This window comes from Myodes glareolus, chromosome 7, assembly GCF_982192425.1.
Source record: "Myodes glareolus chromosome 7, mMyoGla1.1, whole genome shotgun sequence".
Taxonomy (NCBI): Eukaryota; Metazoa; Chordata; class Mammalia; order Rodentia; family Cricetidae; genus Myodes; species Myodes glareolus.
In genome coordinates, this window is record NC_142032.1 from 85,396,538 (window position 1) to 85,418,340 (window position 21,803).

A 21,803-nucleotide genomic window follows, 5' to 3' on the forward strand; every position below is an offset into this window, starting at 1 on the left:
TGGAACATTTTGGATGGTCTTGTCTTTATCCAGCTCACTCAGGATTCATGTCCTTCAGTGTCCTCTGGAAATGTGGCTTCTCCACTCTTACTCCACGCCCCACTCTGCAATCTCTGGTACAACGACACTGAAGCATCTCATTTTGTTGTCTCTCAGACGCTTTTCCTCCTGCTTCCCTCTTGGTTGCATTCTCTGTCCCAGACCTGACTCTCTAGCTGTGGCTATCTGCCAGTTAGGGATGTGATCCATGGGTCAGCAACCTCTGTACTAGCAAAAGTTTGCAAATTCATGGGCTCCAGCCAAGCCTGTGAAATCAGCACATGAAGGTGAACTCAGGAAGCTTCCTTGGGTGATGCTGATGTGCATTGACACTTGAGGTATACTGTTTTAATTCTGTTTGTTGTTGTTGTTGTTGATTTTGCTTTTGTTTTCATGGAGGGGGTTGTGGTTTTTTTTTCTTTTAAACAAATTTTTTCTCATTTGTTTGTGCAGTGCTGGGGGTGGATGCATGACCTCCAGCGTGCTAGGCAGCCATCCCACCACTGAACCACCTCTCCCATTCACTCAGTCCCTTTTATCCCTGATGGTTGCACTCGCTCTCTTTCAAATCTGAATTTCCCTTTTTTTTCACACGGACTTGTTCTTCCAGCATGGTCTATATTTTGTTGTAGCAAATCTATATAATCATTGTAAACACATTACTTCAAAGACTCAAACTGCTGGACTTGAAACCTAAATGTTCTAGTTGGTACTGGAGCTGCCTTTCCTCTCTTCTTTGGTGGTTCACTTTTAATATTAGGAGTTTGTAACTTTTGAGGGTACTAGTTCCAACTTCAAGCTTATCCACATCTGAGGTCATGTCTCTAACTAGTGAAGTCTTTTATTGGGATGGATAAAATAGTAAATATTGTTTTTGTGGAGTTAGAAGTCTCTTTCACACCAATCCAATGTTGCCATTACAACATAAAAGTGGTTGCAGACAATATTCTAATATTGTGGCTATGTTTCAGTAAAATTCTGTTAACACACACACACACACACACACTCCTGGCTACTATAGAAACTAAGGCAGGAGGATCACCAGTTCAAGACCAGGGTGGACAACTTAGTGAGACTTTGTCTCAAAACAAAAAGGCAAAAATAACCATTGGGGCTGTAGGTCAAAGGTGGAGTACTTGCCTTGCATGCATGAGGCCGTAGGTTCAATCTCAAGTGCTGCAAGTCCTTACAGCCCAAATAAGAAACCCAGAAGTGGTGGTGCACACCTTTAATCCCAGCACTTGGGAGGCAGAGGTGAGTGAATCTCTGAGTTCAAGGCCAGCCTGGTCTAAAGAGAGAGGTGCAGGGTGGCCAGGGCTATATGAAGAAACCCTGTCTCAAAAAGCAAAAACAAATAAACCAAAACAAATAAAAGCCAAAAAATAAAAACAAACTGGGCAGTGGTGGCACATGCCTTTAATCCCAGCACTTGGGAGACAGAGGCAGGCTGATCTCTGTGAGTTCGAGACCAGCCTGGTCTACAAGAGCTAGTTCCAGGACAGGCTCCAAAGTTATAGAGAAACCCTGTCTCGAAAAACCAAAAACAAACAAACAAACAAAAAACCAACCAAACAAAAACTAAATAACAGACAGTGGCTGGATATGCTCCTTGACCCCTGTGTGGGCATTAGAGCTCCAATCCCCAGCTTCATGTGCTGCCTCTTCCGGTTCTCTCAACACTATCAATTGGAGACATTTTTCTAAGTTCAATAAATAACATTGATGTCACTTGGGTCCTGTAGAAACAGCCTCCACCTGGGGGTACTAATGCATGCCAGTGGGGTAAAACAAGACCTTCTGCAGAGCTCCAAGTGATTCCAATGAGCTGAAGTCTGGGCCACCCTGCTCCCCTGGAAGAGAATGCAAGGAATGAACTCAATGTTACAAGCCCTACCACTGACATCTGTACAGCTCGGCTGTTTCAGTTTCTACATGAATACCATGCTGATTATTGCAAATCCTGCCAATGGGAGTCAAGTGAGACCTCTTGGGCTGTTAGCCTGTGGTCGGGAAGGCAGGATCTGGGTGACTCATGAACACCAGCTGCCTTTCCTGAGGCAGTCACCGCAAAGCCCGGATCTGAGGAGGCCTTCTCCCAGGAAGCCACACCTATTTTTGTGCTGAAGTTCCTCTCCAGGCGGAAGGGGGAGAACACAAGTCACAGCACACACTTGAAAGAAATGGAATTTCCCCCACAGCTCTGTGGTGACAGTTCAGATAAAGTTCATCCAACTTCTTTTGATAACTAAGCGTCCAGATGATTAGCAATGATTCTGATGCAAAGGCATTTAAGGTATTTGATGAACTTCTCAGTGAGCTACGAGTTAATTACATGGCAGTGTGCTGTGTCAAGGGTCCGATCACTCACACGCTCTGAGCTTTCCTTCTAGTCGGTACTTAGCTAACAGTTGTGGGACATTTCTAACAGGGGACCCGTGAGCACTGTTTCAGGAGCATGTAGATGCGTACTATTAATTCTCAGACAGTATCTATGAGGTATGCAGTATTGCCACTCCCTTTTCAAAGAGAAAGCTGAGACTCAGACACGCAAACAATACCCCTAATTCGACACGTATTATAGCCCTTGAACTCGAGCAGCAACAGGGAAAAGCTATCAGTGCTGGAGTGTTGCCACTCTATTTCTGACTGAAGCAAGAGCTTCAGGGATGTTCTAATACACCTGCAAATCTGAAAGCCATAGACTCCTCTGTCAGGGGTTCCTAAGGGGTGTTCTTCAGATTGTCAGCATTCCAGATACCTGAGAAGCTTTTCAAAGTGCAAATTCTTAGGACCCATCCAGCCTTCCTGGGTCTGTCATCTGTGCAAAGTTCTGATGCAGGCTGAAGATGGAGAACCCCTACATAGCTGGGGCATGGTGATGTGGGTCTATAGCTCTAGCACTCAGGAAGCTGAGGTGAGAGGACTGTGGGTTTGAGGACAGCTTGGGATACGTATTGTGACACTCACAAAGTAAAGAGAAAAATATGAAGAGGTGGGGGTGCAGCTTGGGGGTGGAGCACCTGTCTGGCATGCTTAAGGCTCTGGGTTCCATCCCTAGAACTGGGGACAAGAGAGAAAAAGAAAGACAAAGAAGGAGGAGGAGGAGGAGGAGAAAGAGGAGGAGGGAAAAAGGAAGACGAGGAGGAGGAGAAGGAGGAGGAAGAGGAAGAAGAAGAAAAAGAAGGAGGAGGAGGAGGAAAACTGTGCCCTTGGTGAGTCACTTGGATTCTGTTTTTAAAAACAAACAAACAAACAAAAACAACAAACCTTGTCACTCTTATCACTAATGAACTCAGCAGCTGGAGAACTACTCAGTTGATCAAGTGCTCAGTTAGCACAAAGCTCTGGGTTACTGGGTTTGATTCCCAGCTCCATATAAACCAGGTTTGGTGTCCTATTATAATCCAGACTCAAGATAGAGGCAGGGGGGGTCATGAAGTTCAGGACAACCTTGACGACACAAACCCCACCCCACATACCTATGGGAGTACAGAAGGAAACAGACGAGCTGCTATGTAAATTCCACAGTCCAGGCTAGTCACCCAAAGAGACACAACTGAGCAGTGAAACCGACCCACGAACTTTTACCTTTAAAGGAAAGTGCTCCAGAGACGTGGGAAAGGGCAGCTACCAGGGTGTCAAGCAGAGTACCGGGCACCTGGCCTTCTGGAGTCCCCTTGCCAAGCTGCCCAGTACAGACCCATCACACACCCCCACTAGTTTATACTCTGCTATCACCAGACAAGGGATGCAAGAGAATGTGACCCTGAGGTTTATAAATGTGACGGACTTCATTCTCAGCTATCTGGATATACACAGCTCTTGGGCTGCAAGCTAGGCAGGCCTGAAAGCTGAAAGGTCTTTATCTTTTGTTTGTTGTTTGTTTTGAGACAAGTTCTCACTGTGCCCTAGCCCAGGCTAGACTCTTATCCCTGATACTCCTTCCTCAGACTCCTGAGTGTTAGAATTACAAGTTTTCACTGCCACAACCAGCTAAAAATAAAAAGAATTCTTATAAATTCCTTATAAAGATAAAAAAAAGAGAACATTCTCATGTAGCTTAGGTTGGCCTTGAACTCACTATGTAGCCTTAAACTTCTGACCTTTTTGCCTCCACCTCCCAAGAGCTGGGATTACAGACATATGCCACTATGTCCTTGTTTTATCTGGTTCTGGAGAATGAATTTAGGGCATTATGCGTGCTAGGCAAGCACTCTACCAATTGGGCTACATCCCCAGTCCTTGAAGAAATTCTTGATGACTTTAAACAAGGAGCATTTTCATGTTTTACTTGGTCTTGCAGAGGATCTGGCTAGTCCCGGCCTTATGTGTTTTTATTGTTTACTCTCCACCTCAACTCTAGGAACAAAATTCCGCGCTACTGTCAGCTACATTTTGTAGATGACGAAATGAAGCTCCAAGAAGTTCATTGCTAAATCAAGGCACGTGGAAAAGAACGTAGATGGTATTAGGCTTCTGAAGCCCAAGGGTCAATATCAACCCACCGCACTGATGGTAACACCACCCACTGCACTGGTGACACCACCACCCACTGCACTGGTGACAAGAAGGAAAGAAGTTGCTTACTGCCTGGTAAGCTGACAAGAATTTGGGGTACATAAACCTGAAAGTGTACTTGTAGCTGTATTTAAATAACTACAGGAATGGGTGCAGGCAGAGGGAGGAGGGGCCTGGCCTGGGATCTGATCCCAGAGCAGCCCGAGGCCCCTATTTATAGTACTGTGGCCTATTTCAGCCTGCTGAATGGCCAGACATACTTAAGTGCCCCCAAGGAGACCTGAATGGGGACCACAACAACTGGGTGCTTTTTTTCTGGGGCACCAGAGTCCTGCTGGGCACAGGCCGAAGTTTCTATCCTGAGCAAAAAGATGCTTTGAAAAATAACAGATTTTCTCAGGCAGGAAAAAAAATTCAACATAAACTAAGTACCTCAGGAATACCACCAAGAATCGAGCGGGAATATATTCTTATAGTGAATGTATGGGTCACAGCTTCCACACCCTCACAGCTAACAGGATAGGGGTGGGGTGAGAGGGGGGGGACAGTAGGAATGCACTGTTGGTCTCATTTTTCAGGAAAAGAAAACAATAATTTAAATAGTGACAATCACCAATCACAGGGCCAGCAAGTCAAAGTGCAAACCTCTTTTTGCAGGCTGCTCCCTCTGGGTTAAGAAACGGATTTTTTTTTTTTTTTTTTTTTTTTTGTGCTGAGGATAATTGATGCTTTCCTCTAATCCCAATGTTTGGGAGGCAGGGAAAGGAGGTTACAAGTCCAAGGCCATCTTTGACTACAGTGAACATAGTTTCAACAAACAGAACTGCATAGCAGGTGGGAGGGGCTCCCTAAAGATCTAAAAGCAGTTAAGAGTTGCTGGGGAGGAAGAGACATTTTCTTGAGTGGAGTAGCCACTGGCAAGATGTCTATGCTCCTATAAGCTCCCCTCACTGGAGCACATGAAGGAGGTGGGGAAGGAAAAATAGAAGGAACCTAGTTGGGAAGAAAAAAAGGAATCAGCAGGAGTTGGGGAGATGAACAAGAGGGTGACGGGGGTAAGGGAGCAAAATGCATGTATGAAAATGTCATGATGAGACCTATTAATATACACAACAATAAGTTTATAGTGGAAAACCACAGAGGTCACTTTGGATTCAGGAGATCTGGAATGGTGCCTGAGGCCCTGCCTCCACCCAGCCCGGGTGACGATGGCTTCTCTACCCAAAGCATAAGACCCCAAGTTCCAGCAGCCCCCTGGAAGCTGGTTCCAAGGGTCTGTTCTTGGAATGACTTTTCATCTCCTCTACTACTCGCCCCAAATTCACTGACATCACCGACACTGACCTTCAGATCCATCTAGCGCCTTCCAGATCTCTGTGCCTCCACACTTGCTCTGGCCTCGAGATGCACCTAGGCCTTGAGACATCTTAGTCAGGATTACTATGCTGCAATGAAACACCATGGCCAAAAGCAACTTGGGGGTTGGGGCAAAGGGTTTATTTGGCTTACACTTCCATGTATGTCACTGTTCCACACTGAAGGAAGTCAGGACAGAAACTCAAGCAATGCTGGGAACCTGGAGGCAGGAGCTGATGCAGAGGCCATGGAGGAGTGCTGCTTACTGGCTTGCTCCTTATGGCTTGCTCTGTCTGCCTCATTATAGAACACAGATAAGACCACCAGCTCAGGGATGGTACCACCTACCATGGGCTGGGCCCTCCCGCATCAGTCATTAATTTAAAAAAATCCCCTTCAGCCAGATCTTCTAGAGGCATTTTCTCAGCTGAGGTTCCCCCCTTTCAGATGACTACCTTGTGTCAAACTGACATAAAACCAGCCAGGACACATGGTGTGTGTTTTGCTCACCCCTCTGAGAGCTTTCAAACTCTGCAATGAGAAGCACATGCCCCTGGTGACCTGCTGATCTCAGGAGGCTCTAGAACAAAACTGAATAGAGTACATCACATAATCTCTAGCGCCCAGGCCAGATGCGCTGCTGTCTGCCTGGTCGCCACCCATGTGAGAAGAGACTCACATTGTAGGCCACTAGCTTTGGGGTGATTTATTAAGTGGCTGATAAACTTTTTTTCTTTTTCTTTTCTTTTTTTTTTTTTGTCAGGATGCTAGGGATGAAACTCAGGGCTTCGAGGACAGTAAGCTAGCACACAATCACTGATCTACACACAAGCATCTCTCCTCTGTTTCTTATGTGTGTGTGTGTTCATGCACATGTATGTGCACCCATATGCAGAAGCAAGAGGAAAATTTGTTGCTGTTGTTGTTTTGGGTTTTGGTTTTCTTTGAGATGGGGTCTCTCATTGACTTGGAACTCAGTCAAGCATTCTATAGGGGCTGACCAGGGAGCCCATCTGTCTGTCACCGCCTTCTGAGTCCTGGGATTGCAAGCGGGGTGTCGCCACACACAGCATTTTTTTCCTTGAGTTTTAGGTATTGAACTCAGATCTTTATGCATGCATGGTAATTGCTTTATCAACTAAGCTGTTGCCCTAGCTTCCTTCTCCCTTTTAGAGACAGGATGTATGTTATGTATCTTAGGCTGGCCTGGAACTCCCCGAACAGCTGAGGATGACCTTCAAAATACTAGGATTAGTGGCATGGCCCTTAACACATAGCAAGCCCCTCGCCTCCCTCTCCCAATGCTGAGATTATAAGCATACACCACCATACGAAGTCCATCTCTTCAGATTCTGTTACCTGTTTGTCTGTTTGCACTGACTGGCAGTTGACTGCAGGAATGCAAGCAGGGACTTTGCCTCGTTTCCCAAAACACGTGCAGTGTTTGAGGCAGCAAAGCTGTCTGTCTACTAAGGACGACATTAGTGAATGAACTATCTAATTGTAGAGTCCATTTGCTAAACTGTTCTGCTAAACTAGCTTCAATTAGCTGGAATGAGATGCAGAGTAAATAACTTCAAAGCAATTATAAAATAAAAGACAATTGTCTGAAGTAGGTATTCTAGGCACCATGCAGTCAATTGGCCAGAGAAGCGTGACTCACACAAAGCTGTTTCCTACCACCCGAGTCAGCTGCCATCTGCCCTCACCTGGGCCCCTGCATGAGAACGGAAGTGCTGCTTTTTGTCATGTGGGTTCTCCTAGCTGTGTTTCTGTCCCCAGAGGAAAGAAGAGGGAGAGAGGACTAAAAAGCAACACAAAGGGAGGAAATACACCCGGCCCTCCCAAAAGCAGCTGCGCCAGGGACGTCCTCTCTGGAAGGGAAGGAAGACCCAGAAAGCCCAGCAGCAAACCGGAAATACAAAGAAGCCAGGCAATCAAGAGAAAGCAGGAGAGCTGGAAGGTGGCTCAGCAGGCAGAGCACATGCCTAGAATGCATAAAACCATGGGTTCGATTCCCAGCACCAGCAGTAACTGGGTGTGCAATCAAGGGGTGGAGGCAGGAGGATCAAGAGTTCCAGGCCAGCCTGTACTGCCTAGGAAAACCCTGGCTCAATCACCAACAAAACTCAGGATCAGAATAGGTGTGTGCTGGTGTGGAAAGGTGCCTCTGGACTGAACCAGAAGACAGGCTGCTACTATCTGAGCACATAGTTAGGAAAAACAGTACTCTGTGTGTGTGTGTGTGTGTGTGTGTGTGTGTGTGTACGTGTGTGTGTGTTCACATGTGGAATGGGGAAAGAAGGGCCATAGTCCACCTGAAGAGGTAAGTGGACAACTTTGAGGACTGGTTCTCTCCTTCCACCAGGAATCAAACTCAGTTCTAGGAGTTTGGAAACTAGGTTCCAGGGATCAAACTCAGGTTTGCACTCTCTTACTTGTAAACAACAGAATGATACATATGAAAGTTCACATAAACAAAGAAAATACATGGCAAAGATACATAGTGAACTCCGAGAAGGGTGTTTATCGCCCAGGAATGGCAATTCTCCTCACGATGTTCTATTTATTGTGTGTGTGCATGCACGCATGCACTTATGTGCGTGTAGAGACCAGAGGTCGGCATCGGGTGTCTTCCTCCATCACTCTCCACATTGCTTTTGAAGACAGCGTCTCACTGAACCTGGAGCTCATCAATTTGGCCATGCTGGCCAGTGAGCTACAGGGATCCCTCTCTTCCATATCCCTAGCTTAGTGACTGTGGGGACGTATGCTTTACTGTTCAGTGCCCACCTCTTTACATGGGTGCCAGGGATCTGAACTCAGGTCCTTGTGCTTGCATTCAGGCACATTGCATACTGAGCCCTTCCCTTGCTCATCCAAACTTAAGGACAGGCTAGAAGCAGCTCTGTGAGTCTTCGGAGCCTCCCTCCTCCTGCCAGGAGGAAGTGTTTCAATTCAGAGAAATTCACTTTACAACCACAGATGACCAAGAATACCTATTCTTGATATTCTCACTCTTGTCATAGGGTTTTCCAGACCCTCACAGCATCGAGAGCTTTCTATAGCCCCAAGCTCCATTCTTGACAAGGTCCTCAATGCAGGCTTGTCACATGGAATGCATGAGGCCTCCATCTGAGTGAGGTGGCAGAAAGATCACCCACCCTGGGGCTGCTGACGCCAAAGTGGGCATCTGTGTCTTCACCATCAGTCTCCATATTGCCAGGAAGTTTCAGAATTTTCTTCCACTTGTTTGGTGAAGCATATAGGTGGCCTTAACTTGGAAGTATTTCCGACATGCTTTAAAATATTCAAAACATAAACTTCAGTCACCCATGGTGGCATGTCTGTAATCTCAGCACTTAGGAGGCTAACCAGGAAAACCGAACAATTTTGAGGCCAGCTTGGATTAAGAACAAGAATTTGTCTCAAAAGCAAGCAAACAAACAAACCAACCAGAAGTGAGGGACTGGCGAGATGGCCCAGCAGGTAGAGACACCTACCACCAAACCCAATGGCCCAGTGTGATCACTGGGACCTTCATGGTAGACAGAGAGCATCAACTCCCACAATGGAGAGAATCAACTCTGACCTATACGTGATTACCATAACATTCATGGTGTGTGCCCACACATATATGCATACACACACTCACACAAAAAAAAAACAAGTTTTTCATTTAAAAGATAAAAATAAAGACAAGGGGGGCTAGAGACATGGCTCAGAGGTTAAGAGCACTGGCTGCTCTTCCGGAGGTCCTGAGTTCAATTCCCAGTACCCACATGGTGGCTCACAACCATCTGTAATTTGATCTGGCTCCCTCTTCTAGCATGCAGATCGAACATTGTGTAATAATAAATAAGTAATTAAAAAATAAAAAAATAAAGACAAGGGTTGGGGCTGCAGCTCCATTGGTAGAGAACTCCCCCTGCCATGTAGCAAGCCCTGGCGCCATCCCTAGCACTGTATAAAGCGGGGTGGTAACACATCCTATAATTCCAGTATTCAGGAGCTGGAGGCCAGAAGATCACAGATTCACAGTCATTCTTGGCTACATAGAGACTTCAAGGCCAGCTTGAGCTACAAAGACCCAGGCTAAAGGTAGATAGATAGATAGATAGATAGATAGATAGATAGATACATAGATACATAGATAGATAGAAAGAAAGAATAACTTAAAAATCCCATCTGTACCGCTGTCCATAGTGCTGACAGAGTAGCTTTACTATGCCGGAACCTTCTCTGCCCAACAGGTGATATTCTCCCCACCCCACCCCACCCCCCGCAGTGCAGGAGACTGAACCCTGCTTCTAAGCTAGGGACATGGGGCTACTTCCCCAAGTCCTCAACAACAAAGTCTGAGCCTAGAGTCAGGTGTGATGGTCCATGTTGGTAATCCTAGCACTCACAAGAACCACAGTAACGTTATAGCTGGCGTTCTTGTAGCTAACTATAAACATTCAAATACATTATTTCAACAACCATGTAAGAGAAGGCCTAAAGAAAGACTGGATGAGGTTGGTAGTGGGGAAGGGCGTGTGGTAGCCGGATGCCCTGAAACCACGGGCAGAAGCCTGAGAGAGGCAAGTGGAGCCGCAGAAGAGAAACCCACCCTAGGAATTCAATTTCACCAGCAAGCTGGGGCCAAAACTGCTCTTCAAATCACCAAAGGGCACGGCCAGTCACTAAGGCTTCACAGAGGTGGCCACACTGCAGCCAAGAGGGACTGGTTGTAACCTGATACAAGCATCCCTGCACCCCTCCTCCGTGTTTAACATTCCTTTTGCACAATCCCACGTCTGACTTTGGATAGCAAGGTCTGTGCACCTGCTGGCAGATATCAGTTGTCAGAAGGAGATTCCATCTTCCCTACAGGACCCTCACACAAACCTGGAGCTGATGTCTGGGGTCCAGCCTGCATGGGGGTTGTCATCTCAACAGCGCTATTCCTTAGCTTGCTAAGGAGCTGGGTCACACAGACCTTTGAAAAAAATTAATCCAATCTCTCTCTCTCTCTCTCTCTCTCTCTCTCTCTCTCTCTCTCTCTCTCACTTACACACACACACACACACACACACACACACACACACACACACAGAGTAAATGTACACACCCTCCCCCACCCCCCAATTTCAGCATAGTGTTTCCTAAGTGCCATCTCTGGGAGATTAATGGGGGCAGCTGTTAAGGTCAAGCATCTTGGTGCAGGAACGACTGCCCCTAGGAGCTCATGTTTAAATGCCTGAGTAAGTCACAGAGGAGCGCTCATAAAACGGAACAACTCGTCTCTTATTCATTCTTGAAGATGATTTAAGCATCCAGTTACTCATTTATAAAACTCTAGGAGTGCACAATGCCAGCAGAGTGCTGGGGCTGGAGTCGGTGGCAGGGGAGCCGCCTGTGGACTACAGTGTTAAACAGGTGACAGGCGACAAGGGAGCAAGCAGAGTGGGTGTGATCGGAGGGCCCTGCCTTTGAAGAGGTGACCAGGAAGCCACTGGAGAAGAGCCTCTGTGAGGACGGAGGAGGCCATGACTGGGGGGTGGCAGGTGGAAAGAATCAACAGCAAATGCAAAGGCCCCGCGACAAGAGCCTGCGAGATGTCATGGAGGAATGTGGAGGCCACACAGCTTCTTTAAAAGTCATTTTCTTAAGGAAACTGAACTAATAACCACAATGGCACAATACTGTATGCCCAGCCAGGACCGCATACTCCTGTGGACTGTCCTTCCCATGTAACCTCCAGAGGCTGCAGCGAGTTTAGAGAAAGAAAAAGCTTCCAGGCCTAGTAGCCCAGTCAGCAGCTTAACATGAAGCCAGCTTGCTCTTCCTGCTGTCCAGGGGGGAAGCCATGCTTCCCATGGCTGACAGGAACCAAGCAACAATGCTCTCTCTGGCATCCTCGCTGTCTCTCCATCCCTACTTAGCCTACAGTCTCGACACCCTGGCTGTGTTCAGGGTCAGATCCCTACCTGCCAGGCTAGGGCAATTCTTTTCCAAATAGAAAGGCCTGGTTTGGGGTGGGGAGATAAATGAACTAAATGGAAATGGCTTGAACACCCATTACCTATGACTTAATGTTCTCAAAATGCTGTCTTTTAGGTCCCATGCCCCCATACCTGGTGAGATCAAAATGTTCACAGGATTTGAGGTTTATAATTGTGTGTGTGTGTGTGTGTGTGTGTGTGTGCGTGCCTGTGTATGTGGGTGTCATTGGAGGCTAGAAAAGGGTGTTGGATTACCGGAGCTGAGTTACAAGCAGCTGTGAGAGGCCTGACACGGATGCTGGGAACTGAATTCTAGTCCTCGGCAAGACTAGCAAGTGCTCCTAACCACTGAGCCACCTCTCCAGCTCCCATCTGGAGTATTATTATGAATTATTATCTGCAGTACTGGACTAGACACGCTCTGTGTTTTCTCCCTCCCCATCTCTGCCTTCCTCCCGCCACCGAGCCATCAAAACATGGGGCACAGTTGAATACACTAGTGAGCACCCAGACCTGCCTAGTGCTTAGAGTCTGGCCTTTCTTGAGTAACTTAGCAATAAAAGGTGGTCGTGGAGGGTACTTGGTCCTTATGCTATGAACTCCACCCACCACCAGCAATTAACCTATAGACAAATTCAGGCAAGCGTGTAGACATATGAGGATATTCTGCATAAAATTGCAACTTACAAAGCAGACAAAAAAAAGAATGTTGGATTGCTTATGGGTCAACAGATTATAATTCAAGTTATGCACAGAAATAAAACATAAGTGCGTATCACAGAACCATCAGCATTTGTGGGGTGGATCTTTGTGTGCTGACAAGGAAAGCAACTTCCAATCTGTCTGTGAGAGGAGAACATGCACACAGTATAGCACTTAGCACACCTAACTGTAAAAACAAAGTAAAATTTCCCATATGAATAAGAAAATTCTAGAAGGCAAAATACCAATCAGTGATCTGAATCATTTATTTTTTTCCATAATTGGTATATATTACTAACATTTGCCACCAAGCCTGACTTCAGTTCTATCCCCAGAACCCACATGGTGAAAGGAGAAAATTAACTCCTGAACACTGTCCTCTGACCCTCATACAGCTGCTGTGGCGCATATGTGCACATGCACACTCACATACACACATTCACACTTGCAATAAATAAGCAAATAAAAGCAAAGAACTTTTTTAAAAATAGATACTGTGGCTGGGGGATATAGTTTAGTTGATAGAATGCGTGCCTAGCATTCATGAAGCCTTAACTTTGGTCCCCAGCACCACATAAAACCAGCCAGATCTCATGGCGACATTTTCTCAAATGAGGTTCCCTCCTTTCAGCTATCCCTAGCTGTGTTAAGCTGATATAAAACTTGCCAGCACAGATAAGAAGGGCTGATTTTGTCTCGTGGTTTGAAGGTGTAGTCTGCTGGGTTGTGGAAGTTATGGTGGCAAGAGTCTGGCTGCTGGTGACATTGACTCCACCGTCAGGAAGCAGACGGGGAAGAATTTGTTTTCTCCTTTTTATTCAGCCCAGGACCCCAGCCCATGGGATGGTCCCGTGCACATTCAGGGTTGTCCTCCGCACCCCAGATAAACCTCTAGAAATACTGTTCCACGTGTGCAAGAGGTATCTCCTAGGTTATTTGAAATCTTACCATGTCCACAGAGAAGATTCCCCATCACCATGAGATTCCTGTAATGGCGAAATCCATGAACACAGAGAGCAGGCTGGTGGGGGTTGGGGGCTGGGGACTGGGGGCTGGGAGGAAACAGGGGTATGAGGAGTCGGTGCTCGATGGGGAAAACGTCAGAAAGCTCTGGAGATGGAGACGCCAGTGATGCGTGCGCTACATCATGGATGTACTTAACGCTGACCAAAGGATGTACGTAAAGAATTAGGAAGATGTTGAGTCTGAACAGTGCCCTGATCCTCCCCACAGCTGTGGAGGGGCGCTGCTCTCTGAAGCGGGCACTGTACCTTCACCTGCAAGCTTGCTAACCTTGATCTCTGATCACCAGATAACTTAGAGGCTGTGCACTGTGTAGCACAGAGATGCCTGGCGTGCCGATGTGTCCTTGACAATAATTTTTTAAAGAACGCCTTTGCTGAAGGGCTTCATGACAGCATGGCTCAGGAAATCTTTAGAAGCTCACCTTTGACCTACAAATTCTACTTGTAGAATTTCTCCCATTTTAGGGGCCGGAACAAGTTACAAACACGGCTGCCCACAGGTGTCACAACACTGACAGCAGTCATGGAAATCAAGAAATAATCTCAACATCTCAAATAGGAAAGTGGTTTGAGAGACCTGTTACAACAGAAAAGGTGATTTTCTCCCCGTGAAGAGTCTGTGCTGTTCCATGGGTTGAGATCTAAAGTTTATCGAGTTTGACCCCAAAATGCCAGTAATGGCTGGGTCATTGTCAGTGACTCACATTTGTGTATCTTTTCTGAAATAATGTGTGTTCCTCTCTGCTTAAATAAACCTTTTGGGTTTTGTTTATATGTTTGTTGTTTTTTTTTTTTTTTTGAGATAGGGTTTCTCTTTAAAGCCCAGGTTGGTCTTGTTTGAACTTGTGCTGGGATTATGGGTATGCACCACCATGTCTGGCTTGCAATATTATTTTTAGGCAACACAGGCCAGTCAAACTCAACTTTAAAAAGTTGGAAGGTATTGAGTGTGTACGCCAGTGAGTAGGCCCGAGGTTGACGTCAGGGGTCTTCTCAGTGAGTCTCTTTATTTTTTGAAACAGAATTTCTCACTGACACTGAACCTCATCCACTAAGCTAGATGGGCTGGTTAATGAGCTTCGGAGATCTGCCCCAGTCATGGCTGGGATTACAGGCACAGTGCCTAGTTTTTTACATGGATTCTGTGTATATAAACTCAAGACCTCGGCTTGTATGGCAGGCGCTTTTACAACAGCCCCAACCCTCAAATGTCTCTTTTATGATAATTGCAAAATAAGTTTTGATTAAAAATGTAAAATCCGAATCCCTCTGTTTGCAGACCTGTCTCTGAGGTCTACATGTGAGTTGCAACATTCAACTGCAGATGAATCTGTTTTTCCATTGGCCCACCAGGTCACAACAAGTCCCAGTCATGCTTACTGTCACAATCACAGGCGGCCCTTACCAGATAGGCTCTCCAGAAGGACTGGATGCTGATCGCTGCTTCTTCTTCTGTCAGTAGTAGCGAGAGGGGGATTGGTGGCCGAGGGCTGAAAAGCAATAAAATGGTCATAGGCCTGTGAGAATCCATCCTTCATCCTGGCAATGCCTTTGACAACATAATAGTCTTCCTGATTAAGAGCCTCATCCATCCCCATTCTTAGAGGGCAAAAATGTCATCTTTGATGGAAGAGTGTATGCTTGAGTTAGCATTTCCTGTTAAGACCTAGGATTTTTCACAATTCTCTCTCTCTCTCTCTCTCTCTCTCTCTCTCTCTCTCTCTCTCTCCAGGTGTGTGTGTGTGTGTGTGTGTGTGTGTGTGTGTGTGTGTGTGTGCATGTCTGGGGAGTGGTGAGGGATATGTGTGTTCAAGTGTGCACATGTACAAGACAGAGGCTGACACCCACTGCCCGCCCATTATGGTTCACTGTGTTTTTTGAAACAGGATCTTCAGTTGAACTTGGAGCTCCCCACTCTTTGGTTCAGCTGGCCAGGAGGCACCAGGGACTGTCTTCTGTTTGCCCCCTACTGCCACCTCTGGGGGTTACCCACACTTGACTTTTTACATGGATCCCGGGGATCCAAACTCAGGTCCTCCAGCTTGCACAGCGTGCACTGGACCTGCTGAGCCACTTCCCCGGGTCCAATCAGTGTGTGCTCTTAAACCACAGCTAGCCCATTCTTCCTCTGAAGGACTCGGGTTACATTGGTCTTGAAGATGCAAGAGCCATGTTATCAACACAAGACTACACAGACATTGCCCAAGAGACAGACCACCAGCGTTCATGGGGACTTTGTAGCTTACGCACTGTATGAACCAGTTTGGTGACTTACACGCACAATCCAACCATTTAAGAGGTGAAGTGGGAAGAGCCTAAGTTCCAGTCAACCTTGACCTCAAACCAACTTTGAGGCTCGTGAGACCTCTGCAAATAAAACGGAAAGTAGCGGCAGGGCTAGGGGAGCACTTAGCAATTGAGCACTAGCCAGCCTGGCATGCACAAGGCCTTGGGTTCAACCTCCAGGTCAGAAAAGAAAAGAAGGAAAGAAAGGGAGGGGGAGGGGAGATGAGAGAGAGAGAGAGAGAGAGAGAGAGAGAGAGAGAGAGAGAGAACCTTGATACAGCATGTTTGGGTGAATAAATGCTTTTAGATTATTCCAAAACAGAAGAAACCAAAGCCAGGAAGACTGTGGTTTCTGAGACCCCGTCTAGGGGTGCAGCATCGCAGCAGGCTCTGGCTTTGGGGCTGGCCGTCCTCCAACGGAGAGATGAAGTAGACATTGCTGTGGAGATAATCAGCCCCTGCAAGCAAGCTTTGTGCGGACCTTTCCCTAATGTTCACTTTCTACTTTTAGCCCCAGCAGACGGCCTTTTGTTTGTTTGCTCTTCTGTTTTGGCCTCTTCTTGCCTAATAGCTGCTTTTCTGGCTGCAATGCTCTGCTCCTGAGAGCCCTGCTTTCCATACGCAGGGTCTTGTTTTTCCATTCTCCCACTGCCCACGTGCTAGAAATCAGTGGTTGTCACCACCACATCGCTAGTTAAAATGCCTTCCATACGGCATTTTTATACGCCATACGGCAATTTTAATACGGCAGCAGTGAACTTAGAGAACAGCACAGGAACGCACCGACAGCGGCTGGTATTTGCTGACCACCTTCTGGCCCCGTGCGAAACCAGGCCTCTTTCCCGGTTCCAGCCGACCAGCCCTCTCAGCTCCTCTGAAGCCCTAGGGTACCAGGGCAGCTGTGCAGGCTGTCTCTTCTCAAGGATGCCCAGCAGAGGAGATGCAGGGCCCGACCTCCCAGTCTGCAATCTGCTTACTCAGCCCTGCTCCATGGTGTGGGGTCACATCTGCCCTAAGATGAGGGCACTTTTCCTTCATTGTTCCAATGTGTCTGAGAGCTGGTCCACGCCAGACACCTTTTCCTCCTGGTTCATTCTTAGGCCTCTTCTGATTTCCACTCAAATGTTACTTAAGGCATCCTTTGGTTAGGCTGGGGTCTAGTTATTCTTTTTCCTACCTCTTGGACCGATTTGGAAACAGATCTGTGTGCTCGTCTGATGAAGGTTCAAATCTACATGACAGAAAGCCATGGGCACCTAGCTTGATCTCATGTTTGCTCCTCTTGGTATTAGCACTTGGGACAACACAGGCATTCAGCAGAGCTGTGGAGGCAGGCCACTGTGACCAGGTATCCTGCAGGAACAACCTAATAGAGGGAGAGCTTATACTGGCCCACGGGTTCAGAGGGATCTCACTTCCTCATGGTGCGGAGTGCATGGTGAGGCTCTGGGCCGTGTGAGTAGAGAGCCCTCATATCTGGGCTGTCTAGGAAACAGAGAGCTAGAAAGAAACCAGGGTAAGAATGACTTTCCAAGTTCAAGTAAGTCTCCTCCTTACTTACTTTCACTAACCAGGCCCCACCCCCTAAAGGTTCCAGCGTCTCCCAAATAGCACCACAAGCATGGCCTCCAGTATCTGCAAGATGAACCTGTGGGCACATTTCAGATTGAAACCCCAACAGCCTGGCCGGGTGCTAAGTGCTGTGCTGCGCATGGCTTCACCAAATCTTCACAGGAGAAACAAGGGCTGCTGTGACCCTGCGTTTAGGGCTGAAGAGGCGTGGCGAGGAGGGTAGGACAAAGGGAACTCACTCAAGGTCACTGACTGCTTCCTACTGACAACACAAGCTGTCCAGAAACAGGGAGTGACCAAAGAAGGGAAGAGACAGCTAGAAGGTCACCAGCGTGGGAGAAGTTCAGCAGCTGATGGATGATATAGAAGCTAGGTCAGGATGCTTTAACAAAGAAGAGTCTGTGGCTGGCATCTGAGTGGAAATTTTGGTGGTACCCGGCTTTTCGGTGGCAATCTTCCTTGCCGCAGGTATATTTCTCAGTGCCGATGCGGTGAATGTCAAAGTAACACGGTTCCTGCCGGGGGCCAGAGGAAGAAACAACTGCAAAGCTGAGGACACCGGGGCCAGGCCAGTCCAACAAAGGGCCTTGTCCAGTAATGAGACCCGGAGCCACTTTGCATCTCAATGACATGTGCGAACGGCAAAATGAGATGTCTAATAGGCCTGTGAGGCAGTAACATGAGGCCAGTTTTAGAGATGTCCCTGGCTTTCATGGCTAAATAATACAGTGCTGTCTCATTTGTAAACAAGAATCAGTGCGAGAGAGGCGGCATGTATCAGGCTGAACGGAAAGGATCTACTCTTGCAGAGAAGCGCCTGGGAATTATTTGCTTCAGTGGGCCATCTTGAAGGGACAGATGCCACGCCAGGGCCTTCCCTGTCTTGGAATCAGGACAGCTGGCCTGGGGTCAGATAAAAATAAAGGGGCAAGCCTCATCACCAGGACACTAGAGGCAAGAGAGATGAATGTGTCATTCACAGGAGGAGGCTGCGGCAGAGAGGTCCCTCAGGGCTGGAGCTGGACAACCCCAGCGCAGACATTCTGGCACTAAGGGTCTCCAAGACAACTTGCCTTATTAGCAACAATCATCAGAACGGCTGCCTCCTTTTCTTCCTAACTGAAAATTAAGTGTGTGTGCGGGTGTGTGTGTGTGTGTGTGTGTGTGTGTGTGTAGTGGATTTGAAAACATATTCATGTGCCTTCCCAGCTTTGGCTGCAAAGCAAAAGATTTGTGGGCAGAGAAGATATCATGGCATGCTTGCAAACAGGGCAGTGAAGAGGGGATTAAGAATACTTGCTGCACAATCACAAAAACAAGAGCTCAGATCCCAGTGCTCTCATAGCAAGCCCATCATCCTGAGTCAGTCTCTGAGAGAGGCGACAGTCTCTTCTGGGGCTCATGTGCACAGGTTCATGCACCCGTGTCCACACACATATGCACGCACTCACAGACAGAGAGATACACACTAAAAAGATCTAGGAAGGTGGTCCTCGTATATTTCTCTATGCAGTTGTATGAATTACAGTCAGGTAGAAAGAAAGCTTGAACACTATACTTTAGATTAAGTTTATCCTCCTTTCATTAGGTAAAAGATGAACTGTTCTCTTGGAACAGAAAGAAGGAACGATCCAGGTAGAAATTCATTTCAAAAGACGGCACAGGCCGAGTTTGCATCAATCATCATAATCATAATGTCTTGTTATGGCCTAGGATTGGGTGCTATCCACCTACTATATCTGGCAAGAGATGTGGCCCTCAACCTTAACTGCCTTATTCTCTTACACCTTTTACCGGGCACTTACACTCTGGGGCAAGAAGGTGCATGTGTGTACGGGTATGCGTGGAAGGCAGAGGTTGATGTCGGCGTCTTCCTTATTGCATTCAGCCTTATTTTTCTGAGGCATGGAAAAAATACCTGCAGCCTGCTGATTCTGCTTGGCTGGCTGGCCAGTGAGCAGCAGGGAGCTCCATCCCCACCTCCACAGCACTGGGCCACAGGTGTCTTCAACTGTACCCAGCTTTTTTCCTGGGTACTAGAGATCTGAACTCAAGTCCTCATTTTACAGATGGTGCCATCTCTCCAGCCCCCTCACAGTCTTGACTGGCAGAAGTCCAATAGACCCCAGACATACAGCTGACTACCTCTTGAGATGGGCTCTCCTAGAGGCCTTTAATCCCAGGATTCTATGACATGAGGAAATTCTCCAGAGGTCCAGGCATAATTTCTGAGTGTGGCCTTTCAGAACATTTAAAAATCATGGTTAGCAGCCCATGGTTGGGCTTTTGCCCCCTCACTAATCTCCACCCCAGGAAATCAACAAGCAGTGATTATCCCAGTTGGCTGAGTCACTGCCCTGGTTAGACACACAGCGGGCTGCTCAGCCCACCTCATCACCGAAGCTGTGAGCCCAGATAGCAGCCTACAGAACAGCCAGTATCAGGACCACAGGCTCCCTCTGTGGGTAAGAGATACAGGAAAGCTCTTAAAGACCAAGAGTGAGGGACTTGATCCCCCCCCATCCCATAAAATATACCCCAATTGTGATGTTAATTGGTCACGTGTCTTTCCTATTGTGACTTGGGGAAACTTAACAGTCGGCCTGTCAGTCTCCAGAGTGTGAGCTCAGGTTAAGGTGTGTAACATCCTTTCAGCTACCTTCTAGGTCCCTGAGATGAGGAAGGGAGATTGGAGACAAAAGACTTGAATTTAAACAGGGTGAAGCCCAGCAGCAAAGCAAGACCATTTAAAAACCAGAACGAGGTCTGGGGAAATGGCTCAACGGGTAAGCCACTTGCCACACATGCAGAAAGACTTTACACTGTGCCCATGTAAAACCTTGGCACAGTGGCTCACATCTGTAATCTCAGTGTCCTACAGCAAGACAGATGAGAGTCCCTGAGAACACCCAGGCCAGCTAGCATGGCATGCACACTGGCAAACAGCAAAGAGATCCTGTCTCAACTAAGGTGTGAAGTGAGGACCAATAATTTAGGTTGTCCTCTGACCTCTACATATGCACCATAGCACACAGGTGCCCACATTTGCACACAAACATGTACACACATAACAATGCACATGTCAAAGCCAGAATGACCAGAAGTTACAGAGTTTGACTAAAAAGTTATTAAAGGGGTCTTCCCAGATGGACAAGGAATTCAGTAATACATGCCTATCACAGGACTTTTCCTAGAGCTAGTGGGAGCGTCAACAGACCAAAGAAAGAATTCCATTTGTCAAGCTGGATGAGCCAATTGGTATGTTGGGGTTATTTACAGGAGTGTGGGTGACTCTAAGGCAGCTACCCCACCAGAAAGTCCCACCCCAGCCTGGATGACTCATGCAAAGCTGCTGACGGGTCCCATTGCTTTCCTCTTACAGACAGCAATGAGAAGGGCTCTGGGAAGAACTTCAAGAGCCCTGCTAGACTCTACCCCCACAAGGCTATATTAACAGCCCTGCCTCCCAAGAGCTCCCCAGTGACTTCCAAGGGGTTATCCCAGCTGCTGATTTCAGAGAGCAACAGTCACACCAAGCTCAGAGGGGATATGCACACCAAGGCCTCCATGTAGATGCCACGCCCACCAACACATGATTCATCTCTAGCTTCCCCAGGCTGTGAGAACTCCTAAGTATTGAGGTTTATGTGTGGGTGTCAACCCCCCTAACCTCTCAGGATCCAGAAGGACCACCATAGCAGGTGACAGCTGACTGATAGAGGTCTGAGGGTACACGAATCAACTCACAGATGCCTTTTCGTCTTGTCCCGTTTATGACTCCCAAGTTCTCCCCAGTGCTCTCTTCAATGTTCTTTCAATGTTCCTCCTCAATCCTGCAAGGTCTCCAGTTTATATATGCACACAGACATAATTAAAAACTCTTTGGCAAATAACTGATACCAAGCATGCATCTCTTAGGGCCCATAAGATGGATAAGACTAGTAAAGCAGGCACCAGTTCGTTTACTATTGTCTCAGAGGGTGCGTGGCTGTGAAGTCCACCCCCAGGCATATCTGAGAAGGGGTAAATAAGGGGAAGGACTATGATTTCTAAGAGAGGGAGAGGGAGTTTGAGCTGTGTGTTAACTGCATTTGGGTGGTTAGTTAAGCTAGAAATTTGTAACTGATAAACGCAGAGAAAAAGGGCAGAAAAAAAAACGCTCGTGTTGTACACTCTGTAAGCACTTCCATTCCAGCGGCAGCTGGGATCACAGCGTTTGTGGTAACCCTGGCAACCAGCATAAACCAGGCAGGAGGAAAGCAGATGGTGCTTCACACACACACACACACACACACACACACACACACACACACTCCCG

At 47.3% G+C, this 21,803-nt stretch overlaps 1 protein-coding gene across 2 annotated transcripts in view; it reads right to left on the bottom strand.

The window, feature by feature from the left end:
- Iqck (IQ motif containing K) overlaps window positions 1-21,803 on the bottom strand; it is a 125,699-nt gene that overhangs the window by 42,688 nt on the left and 61,208 nt on the right. For both annotated transcript variants that reach the window (XM_085692994.2, XM_048460263.3), the window contains exon 7: window positions 15,033-15,117. In XM_085692994.2, the coding sequence (XP_085549120.1) occupies window positions 15,033-15,117 (85 nt within the window). The remainder of the gene's footprint in view (window positions 1-15,032; window positions 15,118-21,803) is intronic.